General features: G+C 35.1%; 1 protein-coding gene across 2 annotated transcripts in view; it reads right to left on the bottom strand.

Moving 5' to 3' along the window:
• LOC142341196 (uncharacterized) overlaps positions 1-21,574 on the bottom strand; it is a 38,584-nt gene extending 17,010 nt beyond the window's left edge. The window contains exons 1-3 of one of the 2 annotated variants that reach the window (XM_075392110.1): positions 21,545-21,574; positions 16,152-16,397; positions 5,278-5,301 (exon numbers count right to left, since the gene is read on the bottom strand). In XM_075392110.1, coding sequence (XP_075248225.1) covers positions 5,278-5,301; positions 16,152-16,361 — 234 coding nt within the window. In that variant the 5' untranslated portion in view covers positions 16,362-16,397; positions 21,545-21,574. Of the gene's footprint in view, positions 1-5,277; positions 5,302-16,151; positions 16,439-21,544 lie in introns of those variants that run through there. The other variant, XM_075392111.1, reaches the window with a different exon arrangement.
• Between the last annotated feature and the right edge of the window lie 2,685 nt (positions 21,575-24,259).

Raw genomic sequence — 24,259 nt, 5'->3', positions numbered from 1 at the left:
CGTTTATTAATTGCACCCCAAATATTCACAAAAAATAAAATCAGCCAAGTTTTTTGGGAAAAATTTCATTAAAATAAGACTGAAGGTTGAATAACAAACTAGAATCGTTTTTATTTTTTATCAGAACTGACAAAATCAGAGCAACTAACATTTCATGTCTTATCAAAATTCAATAACGATACAAGCTAAATTTTGGATATCACTGACACTTATTGAAGAACATGGAAACAAAGGAACTACTTCATAATTTTTGAAAGGTAAAAATCAAAGTGAAAGAAATATTGCTGTAGAAAAACAGGTTCGTTCCCTTATTTGACTTCATAGGCTAAAAAATAATTACATAGCCGTCCTCCTGTCTGTATCAAAGGAGCGAAAACAAAGTAAAATGATTTGAAACAAAAAATTTTTAACAGAAATATCAAAAAATTGTTGAAATTGCACTTATAAAACAAAAAATTTCACTGAGTTGCAACCATTTAACGCCAACTAGTTAGTTAGAAATTCAACGGAAATAGAAAACATTACGGTGCACAGAAAGACGTTTTCTGGTAACTAAAAACCAAGGCACAAACAAAAATTTAGAAAAAATGTACAAAAACTTCCAGAGTTGGACACGTATGTGAACAATTTCATGAGACAAATTATCTCACGTTACAAAAAGGCGTTCAATGGATGAAATATCAAGGAGAAGTTGCCATATATATTGAATACACAACTTAGAAGCTGCCGGAAAATCTTACAAGAGTATACTGTTGTAAGATTTAATGCCCAGGGTTGAACGTCTTTTATGCCGACTTATGTTTGTTCAAAACAACTTCGTCTGAAACATTCTATTTTTTCCTCGCGGAATTCAAAGACGCATGGAAATGAATTCTCTATTGTTCATGTAATTCATTCACAGAAATTCATATGGACTGAAAAGCTAGCAGTCAGTAAAAACTATTCTGCTATTAAATTGCAACAACTCAGACACATATTGACCAAACAGAACTCATTAAAAAATACCACTTTTTTCGGATGTTCACAAAAATTTCGTTCATAGTAAAACATGATTTTTTGATGACGTAGCTCTTGCTCACTTAGGCGGCATGTGATAATGACAGACCCGTGCGTGATGGCGTGTGGCGGTGTGGTATGGCTCGTTATCGCCCCTTTAAAGGCATGATATCTATTTCCACAATATCTATTTCACAAGACAGATGGTCTGAAATGTAACTGATAACATAATTTGCATTTTAATGCACTTTACGCCCCACTTTCGGCACATATTCAAGTCTAAGTCTGCAACACAACAGTCACGCGCACATAAATCTCAGTCGAGGGTGTGGGTGCTTATTGACACTACAGTACCATTTACCCTTGCGGGCTACTAACACATTCTCCACCCCCCTAATCCCTTCTATTATCGCTCAGTTCTCCGCCTATCTTTTACAGACTGGGCCTGGCGACCTTTATTCTGCTCTAAAAAGCCACCAGGACTTTTTCTTTTAATGTTTGCGAAAACTAAATGACCTTTGGCCGCAACAGTCATAGTGAAAAGCACAGAAACATAAGAAGTGTTTCTCTGTTTTCGACCAAAAAAGTGTTGAAATATAAACTTGCCACATGGAAACGGTTAAAATTATGGGAACAGTATGATGAACTCTGAAGCCGCTAACATATAAATGTTTCTTACAGCAAGCCAACTATCTGTAATAGCATTTCATAAAAGAATTATCCCACATTTCTATTGAATTTTTTTCACCTAAAATCGGGTAAAGATTATCACTAAAAATTAAAAAGCTCTGAATATTTTCAAAAAACTGATTATAAAACGTAACCCTTCTTTCTGCAGACGCTGGATCCACAACTTTTTATAAATGATAAAAAATTATTCTATGACCTCATGGTGCTTTGAAAAAAAATAGCTCAGAGAAAAACTGTATTCCAAATCACGTTTAGTTTAAACAGTTTATTTTCGCGAACTCAACATTTGGTTTGAAGCCAATTTAGAAACGGGTAGATATCAAGTGTTCATTGTATTGTTACAAAATTGTTGAAACTGAATCTCCCAAAATCTGCTTTGTTGCACTTTTGTAAAACCCTGAGTGTGAAAAGCCGTTGAGCAAATCAACTGCAACTGTATTTCTTAAATATGATTGCTAAATATGTTCTAGCACACATACATTTTTGCGATTTTATTTAAAAAGTAATGTAAAAAATAGTTTAAGAAATTTTTCTTCCTTCCGAACCCCGCAGAATATTAACTATATTCTGTACTGGGATATACTGAACACTGCTTTTCTGATTCCGGTTAGTTCAAATTTTCTTTCTGTCTTTGACTGTCAAAAATTGATGCACCGGTTTCGGAAAAAGCTAGAAATAATATTCTCTTAGTTTTGAATTTTGTATTAAACATGGAGCATTAAACATATAAAAATTGAAAAGAGAAGAATTCGAAAATTGTTTATTTTATTTCACAAAGCAGAAAAACCATCGCTTCCACGAAAGATCAAACGTCAGACCTTGACGACACAAAGCGAGAAAACTTTTTTGAATCTTCTAATTCTGATATGTAGAGGAAAAAAGCAAATTTTGTTCGCGAGGTTCAACATATGAAATACAGCTTGGAATTCTCTGTGTTACCAACAGAAAGGAGAGACTCCATTTAAAAACTGATATGAAAAGAAGTTCTGAAAAAATAAGAGCTCTGTATGCTCTGTAAAATTATATATTAGAGGTACAAAAAATTCAGTTTAATTTTATAAGTCCCTAAGAGAAGTCCCAAAAAATCACGTTTCAAAAAATTTCTCTCCCAATATTATAAAAAACCCTTTTATTTGAGCTGAGAAATCTAAATTCGATAAAAAAGTTTCCGTTCAAGTGGAGAGGAAGCCAGATCTGTCTTTACTTATCAAGATCCCAATTTGCTGAACAAACCAACTGTAAAGTACCAAATTAAATATCAAGTACTCTTTCATTCTATTTGAAACCATTCATATTTTTAATACTTTTGCTAAATTGTCAAAAAATTTCCTATTTTTATTAAGACAGCTAAAGCTAAAAACTTTTTCTCACAACAAGAACTCGTTCTTAATTAATCTCTCGAATATTTGTAAGTACAAAGTTAAAATGATTACTTTCACAAAAAGAAAAGTAAATTAAAATTTCAGAACTAAAACTAATTAAAAACTTAGTGGGTACTTGCTCTGAATATTCAGAAAGTTCAGAAAAACTTCGTGAGTCTCGAAGCATTCAAAAAAAGACCGCAGTATCAGCAAATTGTCTTATCCCCAACTGCAGGTTCACCCAGGAACTCTGAGGTTGCTGATCACCGATCAATGTTTCTTGCCCCCTGAACAGTTTTTCTAGGGCCCAACAAAGCTTCTGTTGTCCAGACAGAAGCAACTCCAGAAGATGAAAATGGAACAATGCGGTAGTTTTCGCACTTCAATCGCCGTTTGTGCTATCATTTCTCTTGTTTTCAGTGCAACCGCTGTCGCTGTGGCGGTCCATGCGTCTTCACCGTCACTATCCACTACAGTAAGCACCTGGGTGGCTTTTTGAAGTCTCTTGTCTGGTTCCTGACACACAATCGCAGGGAAACCTTGAGTTGCTTTTATTGTCGCTCCTTACGTTGCTTTCTCAAACTTGCCACTGAATGCCCGTCTAGGAAAACCGAAGGTACAAGTCGATCCAGTTCTTTATTTGTTTTGTTGGGTTTTTGATTCCAGAAAATTTGGAATGCTCGGTCGGCCCAATCGTCTTTACCTGAATCTCATTTCTGCGTCAGACCAATACTGGCTTAAGTTCAACTTGAAGTTATTTGGTTTATCAGTATTTTTTAGTATAAAGCCAAGCTGCAGAACGCTAGTAGTTTGTACTGATTTGGATACAGCCTTTGCCACAATCGTTTTTAAACTCAAAGGTTATAAGTATCAAATTAAATCATTTTTATAACTCTGTCGACAGTAAGGTACCATTTTCTATAACTGAACATCATCAATTACGTGCTCATGAAACACTATATGATAAATTGCCAAAAAAAGAAAACAAAATCAAACAAATTGCACAAAAAAAGAAAAGTATCAAACAAATTCCTAGAAAGCAAAATTTATTGACTGTGAAAAGACTCCAAAAAAAATGCTATGAAAGATTCGCGCTTTGGATAACCTTGTCCGGAAACTTATCGCTTTTCGGATTGGTTAATCGGTTAAATCAATGGATGGCTGAACATATGCGGGAACATTATGCAATCAATCGTTAAAGTATACTGTCAATATACTTAACATTTCTCCAATCTCCAACAAATCCGATTACAGTTTTTGAATCTCTCTAAAGAGAATAGTCCCACAAATCACATGGTTCAAACAATTCATTCCCAGTTTTGTAAGAAACCCTCAATTTTGAGCTGAGAAATGTAAATTCCATAAAAGTTTCAAGATTCGTTCAGTTGAGACGAAGCCAAAACTGTCATTACGTATCAAGATCAATGTTTGCTGATTAAACCGCCTGTAAAGTCCCAAATTACTTAGTATTTATTCTTTCATTATAGTTTAAATCGAAACGGAAGGTAAAAGCTTTCGCTATATTTCTTTAAGATTCATAATTTTTCTAAGATAACTTAAGTTAGACATTTCATTTCTGCAGTGAACCTTTATCGGCGTTTAGATTATGTAAACCTTTTAGGGTGAAAACAAAAACTTTTAAACGCTAAAAAATAATTTTGATCGTCGCTGCTGGTCGCACTAAGATTGCAATTATTTAAAAACTGAGCGGCTGAGGTCCGAAATTCGAAGAAGTACTATTTTAAGTCCCGGCTTGTAATTGGTTTAGTATTGATTATTAGCATCTAACTCAGTAAAAGTAGCATCCACAGAACAGGTAAGGGATCCATTTAGGTGAGGGGTTACGGCTTATTGTGCAAATGGAGAAATTGTGATGCACGTTGTTTGTGGTGAACCAGATGAAAAAAGAGCTAGTTCGGGGGGCCGTTCAATGGGACGGCGTTTCAAATGGACGACACTAATTTTGATCAGCTAGACAGCAATTGCATGCATTCTCAGTGTTATTGATCGCTAAACGTTTTTTGTTGCTAATCATTTGTAGTCCATTTGAAACGTCGCCCTGGTGAATCGACACCAGCTAGTCCATTTAGGTGGAAGAGAGTCTGACAACATTTTTTCATCAAAGCTGAAGAACTGACAGGGAATTGACAGGCAAGACCAAGATCACCTTTTGAAAAGGGTTAATATTAGTGATTTAGCTTGAATTATACAGGAACGTACTATTACCAACCTGTGGGATTTTATCAAGCGATTCCTGAAATCCACAAAAAATTTTTTCTCTGATTCAAATTAGAAGGTATCCCTTATCAAGCAAGCAGGTTATCTTTAATTAAATACGTTCAACCGTTAAAACTTCGGCGGCCGATTCCAGCGCAAGCGCAAAAAAGTCAACTAATTGTCCTTAGTAATTAAAAAAGCTAAATTTCTCATTTTTCAACAGTTGGCTAACCAGGTTTGAGAAGTCAGAGATTTTTGACCGCTTCTACTTCTTATTTGAAAATTGTAATGAATATACTGCAATTATGCATAATTATGAAACATGGAGTTTTCAAAAAGTTAGCTCCTAATCACCGCTTTTAAACAAATTCGAGTTCATTCATATGCAAAAATGTTGACTTCAGTTTCTACAAAAAATTTCGAAATATGTCAGCCAGCATTCCTATCATCGAAACCAAAAAACGGCCAGTGGCTTCGGCATTACATCTGAACGCGATTTAGAGCCACAGGGGACAGATGTTCTTTTCTAAGTAACAAATTGGGTTGCATGTTTTCATTTGACGAAAAGAGGCATTACCACCAACAACTTCGGAATTTAGGAATTTAGACAACGAATTGTCCCCTGTACATCAGACATGAAATTACCTACACAAAAAATTGGAATCAACATAAGTTGGGACTGTTGGGTATTCACAGAGAAAAAGTATTGCATTTTTAAAATAGGGTAATTACTATAAAAAAGGGTTAAACTCCGTTGGGATTTCATCATTTAATGACCAGGCCAATATTTTTGACATGGGAGAAATTTTCTATCATCACATGTACTCAACAATACGTTCCATTGCTAACCTAGCCGTCATCACAAACTTTTAGCCAAAAAATATATATTCCATCAGCATGTTTTTCTCATAGCTCGAAACACGTTAGCTGATTACTGAAAATTACCACGGTTGTTATCGCCACCGAGAAGTTATCAAACTCCGAGGCGAAGCCGAGGTGTTATGATAACTTCGAGGGCGATAACAACCGTGTGGTAATTTTTTTTAATCAGCACCTGTTGCGATCAAGTTTGTTTTTTTAGGCTACAGGTTTATCAAACGGTTTCCATCATTAGACTAGGAGTTTATCATCACTCTTTTATAGCCACCGTTTACTTTGTAACAGTGGCGATAAAAGAGTGTGTGATAAACTCGTCTAATGCTGAAGTGTTTTTCCAGTGTAGATCGAGCATTAAAATTTATTACACTGGCAATTTATTTAACTGCTAGTATCGCAACAGGTGATGATTAAAAATAGTTATGAGAGTAGAATTTTGGATTCGAACGGGTATCGGTACAAAAATGTCGAAGACGCAAAAAAGAGGCCACAGTCACAAAAAAAGCAATACATCCCATGAAAAGAACAGTCTGAAATGTGAGGACTAATAATAAAAAGGCAGCTCTGTACAGGCCACTGAAGCCTACAGCTGTTCGTTGCGATTGCGCAGAAACTATTAAAATTAATAACATTGTATTATCCAAAAAAAGCTCTAAGAATTCATTAAAAGACTTAACTGATCGTTGAAGTAATTCTTGCTTTTGTGAAAAGTGCTAAAGCTTGGTTAATTAATTCTTTTTCTTTTCTCCGATTCTAAAATTCTGCAATCCCTGTTTTGAAGACGTTTCAAGCGATAGATAATTACAGTGGTAAACAAGAAGACTACATAAACAGTAAAATCTATTACCGAAATCACAATACTTAATAAATCGTCAGAGCAAATCTGGAATGACTCAAGGGTTCTTCCGCGACAAAATAAAATTGAAGGACAGCGTGTGGTAATTTTTTAATCTACACCTGTTGTGATCATTTCAAAATTGAACAAAGTCAAAATTATACCACAATGCAGCAACAATTCAAATGTTGGACTACAATTTTATCAAACTGCTTCCATCGTTAGACTACGAGTTTCTCACCACTCTTTTATGCCACTGTTGACTCAGTAACAGTGGCTGGCGATAAAAGACTGTGATAAACTCGCCGTCTAATGCTGAAGTATTTTTCCAGTGTCGATCGGGCATTAAAATTTATTACACTGGCACATTATTGAACTGCTATTATCGCAAACAGGTGTTGATTAAATAATTAAAACTGATTGGTTTAGAAGTAACCAGATACGGAAATATGCAACAGAACCGCTAAATATGGAAGTATTAATAAAACATTTCAAGTTTTTAGTTTATAAGCGCTCAAATTGTTTGTCGCCATGTCTCGATGGGCACCTAAAATGTATAACAACAGGTTGGAAAACGGCCGAAAAAAACAGTCAACCCTTAATGAAGGTTTCATCAATTTTGCACAGTAACTGAAAGAAAATTGATCTAATAAAGACATTATCTGTATTTATCCGGTTTTTGCATACTTTCTGCAATTGATATTTAGATTTAAAAACCGTGTTTTTATGCTGGACAGCTAGTTTTAAAAACAATCGCCAAGTTTAAATTGAAGCAATTCTTAAGAATACAAGTTTTTATCTCTATTTATTTCTGACTTACTTTTTATGCTCTTATCTAGAGTTTGAGTGAGACTGAAACTTAGTTGGCATGATAGGGCTACTTGTTCGTTGTCGACATCAAGATTGCGACAAGCAGGTTTCTCGTTTTTGCGAATAGTTGGTTCTGTCTGTCAGCATCTCCAAAATTTATTCTGCTTGGGAGTGTTCTCAAACTCAAAAATTATGTGTAACATCTGAGGAGGCGGACAGAGTACCCGCCCCTGCTTTCTTGGACATTAGGTTTTACTGCTGAGATCGCCCTCTGCTTTTTTAACACACATTGATATATTTGACCACTTTAACAAGAAGAAAAAGGTTACTGATTTCAGCTAGCTTCTTTAAATAAACAGCACGGAGAATTTAAAACGCATTCAAGTATCTCGCGAAAAAAAAAGATATATTTACCTCTCGTTGCGATAAAAACAGCTGCATTAGTTAATTGGTTGGACAATTTATTTGCGCCCAGTTAATACTGCTAAAAACTGAAGCGGTTATAAAGCAGTGGTTAGACTACCTTATTAATCCACTTTTTTTCTCGCTACTGTTGCCATATGAGAAGTGACAGAAGATATTCCAATCAATTGCAGTGTGGCGTGAGTCATGCAACTGTTGTAATTGCAGCGATAGTTGATTTTTTTTAAAAAAAATGCCACACAGTTGTGGTAATCTCTCGAAATTATTCTACAACTAAGTTTCACCTCTAAGTTTGCTAACTACTCGATGGCGATAAAAAATCGTGAGCTAATATTCATTAACAAAACTCTACTCGAAACTCTGAAGAAACTCTTTTCCAAAACGCAAGAAAAAAGAACAAAGACACAAAAAAGAACTTTGCATATGAAAAAACATGGGCATTTGAATCTAAGCGAGCTTTGTAATTTTTTTTGCTTGCCAGATGTGATCACACTACTAAGAGCGTAGGAGGCCAATATTTGAAGAGCCTTGCAATTTACTCAATTTTACAGAAAAATAATCCTTCCTGGCAAAGATTGAAACAACTTTTCTTAAAAATCGAAAAGGCAAAAAATAATATGTTGCACAATTATAAACTCTATTCCTGGACAAATACACTTGCACCAAACTAACTGTGAAGATTCAATTTATTAAGATTAATTTTATATGAAAAAAAAACATTTCGTTCTCGAAATGAGAATGTTCAAAAAATCGCAGGAGGAGTGCACTGTCATCTCGACAGCGGTCTTAAGGCCAACGAAGAATACTTTAAGTGCAGTATTATATCGATGCCCGAAACGGTTCTACTTCTTTTCACCCCTATTTATTTAACCCCCTATCATTTAACCCCGATTTTTTCACCCCTCTATCATTTAACCCCGATTTTTTCACCACTCTATCATTTAACCCCGATTTTTCCACTCCTCTATCATTTAACCCCTCTATCATTTCAACCCTCTAGCATTTCATCCCGTCACTTAGAAGTCGACATTAAAGGCATGTTTTGTCATAATTAAGTGGATAAATTGATCCCAAGTTCGGTTGCGATAGTTTCATATCAAGTCCCACGGGCCGCTGAGGCATGGCCAAATGATTATATTGCTAATTTAATTATCCTTATTTTATAGAAAGATTAAAATCGGGGTGAAATGAGAGAGGGGTTAAAAGATAGAGGGGTTAAATGATACAGGGGTGATTAAATCGGGGTTAAATGATAGGGGGTTAAATGAATAGGGGTGAAAAAAACGGGACACCGCCCGAAAAAACAGAAAATTCTGACTGATACATTTGATAAGCCCAAAGTTTGGTGATTTTGAATATCATGAACGAACAAAATCCTGCGCGAGAATTTCATTTTTGAACTAACCACGCCCGGACCGAACTCCAAGTCTATATCAGTACTAGGCAAGTCTAAATCCAAGTCTTATTTAGGTTTCCAGTACTGGGCAAGTCTAAATATAAGTCTTACAAGTCTGCCAAGTCTTAACCAAGACTTGGATAACACTTGGAAGTTGATTCCCAAGTCAAAACCAACTTTTCAAAAAAAATTCGATAGAAATTTTCGAATTCAAAAAAATTTCGCAACGTGCCACGATTTTGGCATTACTTTTAGGCCACTTTCCCGGGGTGCTAGAAAATGATGCCGGGGGCATACCAAATTGATTGTTGGGTGATTATTAGCACCCCTGGAGGGTATATTGAGGGTATTTCAGGTGTTTTGGGCCGTTTTCAGCCATTTTTCAGCCGTTTGGAGCCACATTTTAGCCGAAAATCAACATATATATTTCAGATCTTGAAATGTCTGGATATGCCAATCGAGGAAAAGTTATGAAGAAGACTGTGAGGGTTCCCATGCTGTCAAGGGGCCCAGATTTACAAAGTTGTGGAAACCTGGTTGATAATAGTGGGAATCTGTCACGTAATATGGGTCAAAATGAGGACGAAAATGGGCATACGACAGTTCCAGTGCCGGTGTACAGATTGGCACAAGAGTCAATCCTGCCCACTGTTAGTTTAGCAATGTATCAGTGTATCCTGGGCATACCGGGCATGCCATGGGCATGGAAATGGGCATACCTTTGTATATTTTGGTGGCATATTGGGTGGCATATGGGCATTTCGGCGATATTATTATGGTCAAATTACACGATGCTCAGTACCTAATTTCTCAGCAACCAGTGATCCAAATTTAATGTGCCATATATAGTTTTTAAGCTTAGATAATAATGGTCTCAATGAGCCACGTCCCGTTTAATTTGACCCAAATTTGATGGAGTTATTAAAGATCTGGCGTTGTGACACCCGAAAATCTGAGGTATGCCTGATGGCCCATCGTTAATAACTTTTTATTGAGTGATTCGATCTGGATGATTTTTTGATGTCTCTGATGCCTTTATATCTCGAATACGATGCCTCTATTTTTTTTCTTGTTCTTCTTAAGTTGTTTTTTTTTTCGTTTTGACCCAAAAACCGACCATTCATACTTTACTTGTCATAAAAAATTGTATTGTTCCTGCTCTGGGTCAAAAACGAAAAAAAAATCAGCTCTGATGCCTTTATATCTCGAATACGATGCCTCTATTCTCTTTTTCTTGTTCTTCTTAAGTTGTTTTTTTTCGTTTTGACCCAAAAACCGACCATTCATACTTTACTTGCCATAAAAATTGTGTTATTCCTGCTCTGGGTCAAAACCAAAAAAAATCAGATCTGATGCATTTATATCTTTTTATATTTTTTGGTCGCTTGCGGCCAATTGAGTGTTGACGGACCCTGATTTTCTCTGAGCTTTCAGACTAAGTTGAGGCGTTTTTGACGTTTCCCCGGGTATTTTAGGCACTTTTTTCTGCAATTTTTGACGTTTTTTTCGACTGTTTTTGACGTTTCCCCGGCTATTTTTGACGTTTTTTTCGGCTATTTTTGACTTTTTTTTTCGGCTATTTTTAACGTTTTCCCGGCTATTTTAGGCAATTTTTTCTGCTATTTTTGACGTTTTTTTCGACTATTTTTGACGTTTCCCCAGCTATTTTTGACGTTTTTTTCGGCTATTTTTGACGTTTTTTTCGGCTATTTTTAACGTTTTGCCGGCTATTTTAGGGAGTTTTTTCTGCTATTTTTGACGTTTTTTTCGACTATTTTTGACGTTTTTTTCGACTATTTTTGACGTTTCCCCGGCTATTTTTGACGTTTTTTTCGACTATTTTAGACGTTTTCCCGGCTATTTTAGGCGATTTTTTCGGCTAGCCGAGACTTGGATTAAAAATTGCCAAGTCTTAAATCAGACTTGGATTAAGAATTGCCAAGTCTTAAATCAGACTTGGATTAAGAATTGCCAAGTCTCAGCCCAGACTTGGATTTAGACTGCCAAGTGTAAAAAGGGACATGATCATAGCTCTGAATCAGTAATGAAATAAGACTTGGATTTAGACTTGTCCAGTATTGAAATTGACTTGGCGTTAGGTCCGGGTGACTACAATCCCCTAGAGCACCCAATTGCTAAAAATATTTTTGTATTTATTTCAAAATTAATGTCAACTATTTGGTTGGATTATTGTGTATGAACGCATATGTAGCGTCTCCATGTCTGCTTCGATATCAAATTATAGATGAGCTGTGTTCCTCTGTGGCATCACTCTTTACAAAGAATAAGATTAAGCTATTAGACGATATTTCCAGACGGTTACAAAATGTTAGAGACTTTTTGTAGCTCTCTATCAGTACAAGCAGAAAATAGGAACACTAGAATTTGGCCCATAAAGATGAATGAAAGTTGGCCCAATAAAAAGGCGGAACAATTAGAAGGAAAAGATGGAGAGAAACCATGACGCGTGATCAATTTACAAACAATTAACTCTCAGGTAAGCCAAAAGTTGAAATGTTTACCGAACCGCATATCACAAACAATCATTGATATCATCGAAATAAAAAATTCAGATGTTTAATGCACTCCTATAATGGATCGTAATGGATCACTATTGATTGTTTTCAGGTACCGTTTCCAAAGTTATGCAGGGTTCAGAACAGACGGAAACCCAAAATCACCACAGACTTTTTAATGTACAGAGCAGGGGTTTTCTTCCCATATTTCCGCAGGACATCAGCAAAATTAAGTTTCTTACCGTGTAGTAATTTTCCTATAAACAATCGATATGCCAACCTGTCCCCAAAAAATAAAAATTGTAAATGAAAGATTATCATGCATTGCTTAAAGTCAATAATTTACAATTTTGTTAACAAATTAAGCCTGAGTCATTATGGACGCGTCGCAAAAATAGACGTTTTTTTTCATTATTGTTGAGAGTTAACTTAGAAAATGGTTTGAGAAAAGGAATGATTTTCTCAAAAAAGTTTTATTAAAGTAAAGCTTTGTGTGAGTATAAGATCTTATACTCACACAAAATTTTACTTCGATACAACATTGTTGAGAAAATCGTTCCTTTTCTCTTATACTATTTTCTAAGTTAATTTTCAACAACAATGAACAACGTCCATTTTTTGAGCTGCAGCTTTGAACTAAAACAGATTTTGACTCTATTTGACATGCTTAAACATTGAATAAAATATAATTTCAGAACTTAATAGTGATAAATTACTGAATTCTTTAGATCATATTATTTTTACACTGGTTATTTTGTTGAAACGACTATCAATATTTCAGAAAAACTGAAACAATTAGTGTTTCAGAAAAACAACAAAAACTGTTTGGAATTAATGAAACGTGTAAAACATGTCACGAAAGAATCTGTAGAGATAATTTAAAAAATATATAAAAAGAACGTTCCAGGAAAAGTTGTTTAAATTTCTGCAAAAATGCAATAAATTTCAGATCCGAATCATTTGCAAAGAACAGTTTAATTAAATAAAGATCTTTTTCACTCACGACGAATTGTGCATCAATCGTTAACAAAATTGTTGAAGGTAAAGCAAATATTTGGAAAATGAAATTGGTAGTCATTTTTTAAGACCCGAGGTAATAAACATGCTCTATATACTTACATAAAAAATCATATTAGAAAAAATTAATGTAAACCACGTTCCTAGATTTTCAAAACAAATGAAAGTGAAAATATTGAAGGTTTTTTGGGCAATGACTTCTTTGCAAACGAAGTAAAGAGATAGTCGCAAAAATTTATATAATGCTGAAAATAGTTTTTAAAACTGTAAGATAACATTTCTTTCTCTAGCCTTGAAAATATTTTCCTTGGAATATCAGTTTTACTATTTATTCTTCTCAAAATTTTTTGTAAAAGACTAAAATACTAAAGATGCAGAAAAAAATTGACATTCAACTGCAAAATACAACGTAACTCAATGAAGATTCATATATATTCGTGACAAGAGTGTTGAGAGCAAACATAAAGGGCAAAAACTCAAAGGCTTATAAGCATTCGATCATCACGAACGAAAAAATCTCATTAATTGCGTTTTTAGCAAAACGCTTCATTGCTAAACATTCAAACCCTAGTAGATTCAAAAAAAATTGCTTGTAGATGTTTTCTTCGTTCTCTTTAAAGCTTCTTATTCTTCGTCCGTATTTTTTTAGTTCGAAGTGCAGAAAAAATGACAGAATGATGTTCGTCCAAAGGAACAAATTTTGTCGACGCATCAATCTTAGGTTATTATTTCCAGCTTCATTTTCTTTTCCGATTTTTCAGAAAAAAAAATGTGACAGAGGATAGTTTAAAGTGGATGTTTCTTAGTGCTTGGAAAAATTAACTCCTGCTTAAAAATTTTTTCTTAGAATTCAATGAAGCTGTAATTTTTGATATTAAATGATGGTTTCAACTTCTAGGACGTTTCAGTGTCAACAGACGTTTTTCCGATTTTTCAGAAAAAAAAATGTGACAGAGGATAGTTTAAAGTGGATGTTTCTTAGTGCTTGGAAAAATTAACTCCTGCTTAAAAATTTTTTCTTAGAATTCAATGAAGCTGTAATTTTTGATATTAAATGATGGTTTCAACTTCTAGGACGTTTCAGTGTCAACAGACGTTTTTCCGATTTTTCAGAAAAAAAAATGTGACAGAGGATAGTTTAAAGTGGATGTTTCTTAGTGCTTGGAAAAATTAACTCCTGCTTAAAAATTTTTTCTTAGAATTCAATGAAGCTGTAATTTTTGATATTAAATGATGGTTTCAACTTCTAGGACGTTTCAGTGTCAACAGACGTTTTTCCGATTTTTCAGAAAAAAAAATGTGACAGAGGATAGTTTAAAGTGGATGTTTCTTAGTGCTTGGAAAAATTAACTCCTGCTTAAAAATTTTTTCTTAGAATTCAATGAAGCTGTAATTTTTGATATTAAATGATGGTTTCAACTTCTAGGACGTTTCAGTGTCAACAGACGTTTTTCCGATTTTTCAGAAAAAAAAATGTGACAGAGGATAGTTTAAAGTGGATGTTTCTTAGTGCTTGGAAAAATTAACTCCTGCTTAAAAATTTTTTCTTAGAATTCAATGAAGCTGTAATTTTTGATATTAAATGATGGTTTCAACTTCTAGGACGTTTCAGTGTCAACAGACGTTTTTCCGATTTTTCAGAAAAAAAAATGTGACAGAGGATAGTTTAAAGTGGATGTTTCTTAGTGCTTGGAAAAATTAACTCCTGCTTAAAAATTTTTTCTTAGAATTCAATGAAGCTGTAATTTTTGATATTAAATGATGGTTTCAACTTCTAGGACGTTTCAGTGTCAACAGCTATCAAAATACAAACATAAACGGACTAACATTGGACGAATTCCTCTCGAAAGAGTGTCGAGACAAACAATTTAAAAGGGGGCCTCGGCTTGAGAAAGTTTCTTGATCCAAAAGCTTCTAACTAGTGAGGAGTTTGTACCCTCAACCTACATATTCGTTTTGTGGACGTTATCCAATAACAATAATAATCTGTGTACGTTTCTCTCACATTCGGCTGCATTTTAGCAACAGACTTAAATGCTGAATGCTCGTGAATGCTCGTCAAATGTGAAAAAGTCACTCGAGAAGTGAAATCAAAAAATGTTCTTAAAGATAGCGGTGAAGCAAAATTTTTGCAATAAAAGACGCACAAATTTACAATAATTGCTTTAAACTTAGTTCTAGAGCAATTAACTCAAAAAATTTTTTAGCTTTTATATCAGCTACTATGCTGCTCAAATTTCTTCAGTTACAAAGTTACAACCGAATGTGAAGAATTTTATGTAAAAAAGACAGAGTTCTTCGGCCCACTACAATACAATCCAGTTTTTGCAGCAGTTACATGTCTGCATTTGGGTGGTTTTTTTTTCTATCTGAAAAAAAAGACATAGATGAATTTGATAACCAAGGGAATCAAATTGTTTCATGACTCTGGGGAAATTGAAGAGCTTTTATGGAGCTGAACTAGATGTTGGGGGTCTTAACGCTGTGAGCCTTTGCACAGTGAAATCATTTTGTGTTAAACTATTAAACCTAATGATTTCAAAATCAATGATTTCAAAAATTAAGGCTCGTTTTTTGGAAATTTTTTTCTTCGGATTCTTTTCCTCAAATTTGATTTAGATATCCAGAACTTCAATTTTGTAGTTTGGATACCTAGAAGTTCAGAATCCAATTGAATATATCTGAAAACTCCTGATGACAAAAGCAAACGAAGCAAAAATGATACAGCAAAATTAATGGTTGTTTTTTTACAAAGAAGAGTAATTTATTTCAGTTGCCGGAAACATGCGAGATGGATTATAAACCACTTATGAGCACTCTTACTTTCTCTCGTTTTCTGAGGGGGGGGGGGCGTAAAAAACATTGGGAGGGGGGGGGGTTAACAAAACAGAATAGATCCTAAATATTTTTGGATCGATGTATATCGTTAAAGATAATAGAGGTAGTTCGACTATTGTGTGGGTCTGTCTAATTATGTTAGTGAAAGCTGAAAACTTAATCGAAAATTCTCTAACCCTGGCAGCAGAGCCAGACAGTTTATTCCCAAATTCTGCATTGTTGGCGGAGGAAGCCCCCCTTCCAGAGCTCGGTTTACCAGTGGGACCTCCCCCCGTGGGCGAATTGGATCCAAATGAGTTGCTATGTCTCCGGAACGCACTCTCAGGCGGGTAGATATCCACCCCACCCAGTTCGTCTTCTTCATCAATGGAACTGACAGCTGTCATTTTCAGAGCCAAAGCTCCAATGTCTGCCAGACTTACCTGTAAAATAGGCACGTGTTTCAGGTTCGGGAATAATTCGGGTCTTTCCCATTATACCCCCCCCCCATGAAAGTGTAGCCCCACATGGTATATTTACCATGATTGGGGGGGGGGGTATTGATTACTGACCACTAAGCTGGGGGGGATTATGGGAAAGACCCAATAAGTCTTGTCTTTACCAGAAATAACCAGGGGCGGCAGGAAAAAAATCATACATAGAATCTGTAGATTACATAAAGAGGCATTTGCTAATATCAAACAGACTGAGTTCGGTTATGGGGCCAGATTGGAATAAGGGTCTCAAATTTTGCCGGAACATCAACTGAGCTCGCGCATTAATTAACCCTCTAAGCGCAACTCAAGTCAGTCTGGCCCATAACCGGTATCGGGTTTGGTACTTCATTAAGTGCTACCATAACGTGGAAGATATATTGGATCTGTTCCGCTAGCCTCCCTCCCCCCCCCCCCCTCCCCCACCCCACCCCTTAGCCGAAATCGATTGCTCTATATAGGCCCAATATAGCCGCTATTGCGATGCAGCATCTAATTTCAACCCTCACCGTAGCCAGTATTTTTAAATGCTTATTCAGAGTTATACATACGAACTAAATCAAACACCATCACAATGTTTATGCATATAAAAATGGGGGACCCTGTATTAATGGGGTAAGGAGGGGGGATCCATCATACTAATTTCATGGGGGTGTTTTTTTAATATAATAGCCGCATTTCGTCAGCCCTGGAAAAGAAAATTTGAAATGTAATTAAGTAGCAAACTTTGTTAAGCACAAGAAACAGTTATCACGCTATACGTGCTCAGATACTTCAAACGATAGAGTTAGACCAAAAACATCACTAAATAGGAACTAGGTTTAGATTAAGCTTACTTTAGATTAGATTGCTCAATTTTGTAATTAAAGCCTTTTTATAAAATTGTTGATTTCGGGGTACTCAAAACACGTTCATATCACGAGCCCATCCTCAAATCAGAGTGGATGACTATTGCAATAAATTTGCAAAATTTTGCAAGTGATTCAAGAAATTTTTTTCTCGCAAATAAAAAAATGAAATATTTCTGAAAAAGGCCGCATTTCATCGTTGAATTAAACAGCAAAAAAACAGATTTATAGCAGCAGCAATGGTAAAATAGACGGTTACGTAATGCTATTACACCCAATTTTTTTCCTTTAATATTTTTGTTTCGAGCTACTTTAGTGGAGGAAGAACTATATGCTAACTGTGTTTTTTTGTTCAGTCAATTTTCGCCGATCGATTTTTTCAACGCACAGATTTTTGAGTAGTATCATTAGAAAGCTTGTCAAGCGTAGAACTTCGAACTCGTAAGATTTTTTCGAATTTCAGTTTTTGCAAGGATTTATGGGGCTTAAAGATTTGTGAGCGTTGGCCTAACTTTCGTTGTTTAGTTTCTGTTCAATTTTTGTAATTTTTGCTTAATCAAAATTAGTTCATCAAAATTTGCTTAATCAAAAAAGGTTAATCAAAATTAGTTCAAAATGAAATTGTTAATGAGTCTCAGTGGCTCGACGTTTAATGATAAAAAAGAGTTGCTGAAATGTTTGAACTAACTGTTTCGGTCCTAATTTTGGCCAAAGTTTTAAAAAATCAGCGTTTTTTCCCTAAAAATTGACACCAAATATGCTTATTTGGACCACTTTGTCTAGTTTGACAGGGAGTGCGCAGACAAAAACTGCTGACAGAACCTTTGTTTACTCAGATAAATATTATTATTATTACCTCTGGTTACTATGAAAGTGTTCTGAAACTAACATTTTAGCGGTCCTTCGATAACTTAAATCGATATTTAAAGAATTTGCAACATATATTTCAATTATATTAAGATTTTCGTTTTCCAACAACACTACTACAGAATTTTGGCATAATTGTAGTTTTTCAAAGCCGCGCAGCAAAAGCAGGGCAAAAAAACTTTTTGTCTCATGGTTGATTTTTGCGATGAAAAAGAAATCGGATTATTTTTGGGGCTAACCTATTTTTACAATGTTGTAGTAGTCCTCAATTTTTGTAAAACGACAAGGGAGAGGGAGAGTAAGATATATAATTTAGGTCAAATTAGACAAGTTAATTAGGTGTTCGAAATAAACTTTCTTTCTTAAAGAGTTATTGTTTCGAAGGCGCCAGAGAGGTGATTTGAGTGATATATCTTAAAAAAACAAATAATGAACAAAAGCATACTGAGCTGTCGATAAATTTAGTTGAATTTGCAAATTTGTATTTGTGCATCAGGCCAAAGTCGAAGTGAGTGATTTAAGTGAACTAGAGAGCGAAGATTTGAAATGAACTAGATTCTTTGAACAGAATTGGAAATTCAATTTGAAGTAAACAAAGGTGCTATTTTAAAGTGACAAATTTAAGGGGGTAGCAGAACTTGGTGCCCTGCAAATGTGGGAGTTATATTAAGCGGACGCTTATGAAATCTTAATGTCAGGTACACCCAATGATCCTCTCAGGCTGATATACCTTTTGGGCCAATCCGACTACCCAACCACGAGCTATTAACACGAGAAGTGGCGTGATTTGAAGGTTGTCGATATTTTGAATGGAAAAATGACTGTTTGAGTATGATATAAAACTAGTTAAGGGTTGCAACGGGTATCAAGTCCAGAGTACTGCATGAGATGATCATGGAAAAGGAGTTAGGATTACTTTTGGGTATTCTGCGGTAAATAGGCTGTTTTTACCGGAAGACAGTTAGCACTTAAATTGAAATAGTAATTTCTCTAAAAGTTGAAGTCGAATTGACCTGAATATTGGGGGATAGACTAATTTGGGTACGAGGAATCCGATTTTGAAGTCGGATTTGACCCCAGACCAACCCGCACGGAACTAGCGCACGCCGTTGCCGCTGGACGTAAAATTTAAATTGCTCGTGGAGTATTGGTAGTTGCCATATGATTTTTGGAGGGTTAGTGTAACTTTTCAAGGGCTTTCTAATGGTGCTATTTTAAACTTCCGGATGCGACCGGAAGTCGGTGCTTCGGGACGACCCCAGTGCCGAAAATCGGAAATTGGCCTTTTTGAGCCGCCGAATGACTTTGAAATGGTAATAATATTATAACCTGAGACAGTTAGTGACAAAAAATACCCACCCCGGTCAATTTTGACGAACTCGTAGTTTTCGGGTTTCGGCACTCACGAATGCTTAAAAAATTTCAAATTGCAAACGACTCGGAACGGCTAATTGGTAGGTCAGGAAACTTGGCAGGCATGTTGGTGGCACCCTATATTTACTAGAAATTTTTACCCAAAGACATTTTGAACACTACTTCGCAAGTTATTAGGTATGGAAATTTGGGGTCATCCGGGAGGTCGATGAAAAGTGTGCGCGGTCATTGCTCGTGTTCTATTAGGAGTTAGGTGATAAAAATTGGTGAGTAGGTGTAACTATGGTAGGACTTTCCGCACCAATAATTATTTTTACCAAATTGACCCTTCACCTTTGGCTATTGACCCCTAAGTGACCTCTACAGGTCACACGTTGGGGCTTTTACGAATATTAGACTTTTCGGCCGTTTTTAACTGGGGATTTGCACGAAATAGTTTCAAAAATGTAAATTACAATTGGTCTTTGGTTTATGGTTGAGTTTGGTTATTTATTCATCACATAATTTTTGACCAGTATTGATTGAAGCTAGTTAATTTGATAGCGGAGTTAAAGGCATAAGTACTTTTCAGAGCAACGTTCAATGTTTACTACGCAAACACTGATTGACATGTCAAGTGCAAATATGAGATAAAGTGGAGTGGATTTTTTTACATAAGAGTCCAAAGGTCGTTTAATTAAGATAAGGAGAAAGTTGAACAATGGTTGCTAGCAGTTGAATGACAGACCATAGTCTGATATTGGGTTGTTTGCATAGCTAACAAAGCTCTCCTACAGAATGTAAAAAATTTAACGTTAAAGTTGCAATGTTTACTTAAGAGATTGAGGTTTGTTTGCTTAAGATAAGAGCGTATTGGTGGAGTATAAATTGAAGTGACACAGAAGTTTTACAGAGAGAGAGAAGCAGACTTTGGAGATTTTGGGAGAACTTCAGAAGTTTGGTTTCGAACAAGAGAGAGAAAATAGTTGGTTTAGTGGGACTAAACTTTAAAAGAATTGTAATCGCAAGACTAGTTGGGATACTGTGAGCGTTTTTGGTTTAGTTCATTTTGGGAAAGTGAACCACGCATATTGGTAATATTATTTTAATTACTATTATAAATTGTCTTGAATTTGTCTTTTCCATTGATGTGCAAGTAATTCTCTTACCTTTGTTATCCATATAACTAGAATTGATATTACGAGCTCAAATGTGAATTAACTTATTTCAAGGCAATCTAATTGGCAACAGCATACAAGAGTGGAAGAGGGGAAGTTGCAGAGTAACGAAGTAACGCTTGCTTCACCAATTCAAAACCTTTGGTTTATATTATTTGATCGATCTTCTGGGCGACAGAGTCCCCTCATTGTTGAGCCTAGTTAAAAATTCAGAAGACGACAAATGTTTTTTTTGCTTTTTTCATCCCAATTACAGATAAGTCTGCTTTGATTTGAAAATTCAACCAAAAAGAGGTCTAATTTGCGTTCAAATAATATTCAATGAACATATTGTGTTTTTTAAGCAAAAACTCTTTTCGTAAATTTATAATAAATTCTTATTTTTGCCAGCTTTTCGATTTTGTTTGTTGTTTGTTCTCTTACTGTCCATAATCGCAAGTATCATCGGCCCTCCAATGAGTTATTATTAATTTTTTGTGGTTGTCTCACAAGAACTATAATTTCACTTCCTGTGTCCGCCTTTCTTTCACGTTTCATTACCTCTTCTTTAATTAATTGTGGATTAAACTTCATTACTTAGCAAGTTCAAAATAAAATTATGCCCCTTGTATCCATTTGTTATATTCAACACATGAATTGCGGGAAACTATGGAAAAATGGTGGCTGGATGTTTATTAATTTGCATATGGTTTCGTGATTTATGATGATGCATTGGGTTTATAAGGAGAGCTAATTTGTGAAAGAAATGTCGATGGCAAACACCTGGTGCAGCATATAATTACAAATTACTTGGAATTTCTTTGATGTCAAAATTTGCAAATCTGCAGATACCGAAGAAGAGATATCTTACCAAATGAGATTAAAAAAGATGAATCGCTTCCTTATACAACTTGAATCAAGTGGTTTCATTTCTTCATTTCTTTCGCGCGGGGGGGGGGGGGTTAGAAAACACAAAATTTCACATTAAACCTTTCGAATAGCATCATTTGTTTGACTTTACTTTTAAATTAGTGCTGGTATACTTAATAGATAAGATAAAAGCATTTTGTGCAATACAACGCATTGAAAGCCGTCTTTGTAAGAGGTAAAGCCAGGGAAAGAAATATAAATCGGGGAAAAATAGCACAATTAAATTGGATTGTTAAAGCAATTTAGTTTTAAGTTAGGAGGGTACAATCTAAGAACTATTATGATTGATTTATAAAATTTTTTTGCATATAAGCGGTTGCTTTTTCTCAGCAATTCTCTCTTCTAAATTGCCTAAATTTGATTTTTTTTGCTATTTGTACAATCACACAACTCCTCGGCCACTCATATTCTCAGAAATAGATCAGAAATGTAACTTTGCCTACTAAATTGAGCTTGAATCTGAATTGCTGACACTTGCCCGTAGAAAATATTTGTTCGTACAGCTCTAACAGTTTGCTTGTGAACCATTTAATAGACATCAAAATCAGATTTAGACTTAAGTCTCCCCAAATGAGAGGATTCCCATTGCTGAGCGAGCTGAACTTATTTTTCTGAATCAAGGCCTAAATAAATAGGGCGATATTTCAATTTTATAAATCTCAAAAGAGCCATTAAACGAAATTAGGACTATTATACAGGTACAGACAACTTAAAGTTTGGAAATAAAGCAACGGTTCGTCAGGCAATAAACTTAAATTTATTGAAAAAAGTTGCGTACAATTTAGAAAAGACAGAAACATATGGCCGAAAATCTCAAGAGCAATACGAACAAAAGTCAAAGTTCAAGATGTACATCTGCAACTGAGGTGAAAATTTTCGATGCTCAAGAAAAAAATTACTAATTTTGTAACATTGGAGTATGTCACAATTAAAAACCGCATGTTAACACAAGCGCAGACTGCAAAAAGATTTAATAAATTTGGATTTAGCGTGGAAAACCGAGGAGAGATGGCAAGAGAAAGAACCGAAGGTCGGAGGACCAAGTTAAGACTTTCACATCCGGAAAAAATAGCAACAGCATAAACAGAGCAAAAAAATAACCCACGAATTTGTGAGGTCATAGGCAAAAACGACAAACTGATTATAGAATTGTAAAAAACAATTTCGAGTTACTTATATGAAAAAGAAAAGAGGTTCCGATGGTTTCGCAGAAACATCGAGAAGCGTAAAATATTACTTCGAAGTCTTTTTTTAAAAAAATAATAAAGTTACCTGGGAGTTCCACTGATGAGCATTTTGTTGATTTTTTGCCATTTAAACAAAATTTGTCAAGATCAGCAACAATGCGAATATAACCCACCAAATTGCCATTCCTTTGTATGAAGAAAGCGGTTTACTAAGGCTGATACCTTTCAACTGAATACGTTTCTAGTGTTATTTCCCCCTTTTTCTCCACTTCACTTGACTATGACTGTACTAGTGACTATAACTAAAACGGACTATTACGATGATTAATGACAACTAACACAAAAAATGTCTATGTATCTCAGTTTTTTTATGCTGACGTATTTTTCTAAGCATTTTTTGAAAGCTCAGCTTCACTAAACTTCGATGATGATCTAAACTAACCACCCAAAATTATTTTATCATTGTTTTAAATATTTAAATTATAAGAAAAACATTTTTTCCTTGGAAGTTCCAAAATGGCTTAGATTGGGTAATAACCGGAGATTTTAACAGACAAACATCTACTCTAACACAATTAACACAAAGAGGGGGCTTGGGGATTAGATGTGGCTGTTATATACGGTAGAAGTGGCGCAACATTTTGCGCATATGGTTGTACACAAGTTATTATATTGCTGATTGATGTCTGTTTAATATCTCAACAAAGTAATGGTGAACTATAGATACGAATTGCCTCGACAATACAAAGCATTTGATATCGTATTTTAAATATTTGCTTTAAATTTGTGGTGGCTCTTTTTCAATTTTGACCACTGCCCAACTGAGTGCTGATACATGGCCTTCGTATTTGTGACATCATCAAATTATTTAGCTGAAAAAATTTACGTTTCAAGAGAAGCTTTTCTCCTGGTCTCTAACTATTCCAAAGGCACTCCAAAGTTGAAGTCCCACTTTATATTGGAACCAAAAAACACCAATGTGAACTAGATTTTCTATTTTACTTATCTAAAAAAGACTTATACACAAAGATTTTAGATTTGATTAAAAATTTATTTGCATCTGTATGTTCTCGGTCCCATCCTTGCTGAAAAGTAGTTCTAAAGTAAGGCCTGCCATCATGAGGTACTTAGCAAGATGCGGTTGCTCGAGCTTCTGTTAATTGAGGGAGTTTAACAACTGATTTCTGAAGAAGGATCGGCCAGCAAGTTAAATGATGGCGAAAGAGACAACCGGATTTTAAATTAAATTTTATTTGTGCTCAGTTTTACCCACTTATATTGTTGGTTTTAGCACATTTGCCTGAGTAATATATATATATATATATATATATATATATATATATATACTCAGGCAAATGTGCTAAAACCAACAATATAAGTGGGTAAACTGAGCACAAATAAAATTTAATTTAAAATCCGGTTGTCTCTTTCGCCATCATTTAACTTGCTGGCCGATCCTTCTTCAGAAA

Source organism: Convolutriloba macropyga, chromosome 6, assembly GCF_964194025.1.
Source record: "Convolutriloba macropyga chromosome 6, txConMacr16.3, whole genome shotgun sequence".
NCBI classification, from domain to species: Eukaryota; Metazoa; Xenacoelomorpha; order Acoela; family Convolutidae; genus Convolutriloba; species Convolutriloba macropyga.
The sequence above is the reverse complement of the archived record's forward strand: the minus strand, read 5'-3'. Positions and strand labels throughout refer to the sequence as shown.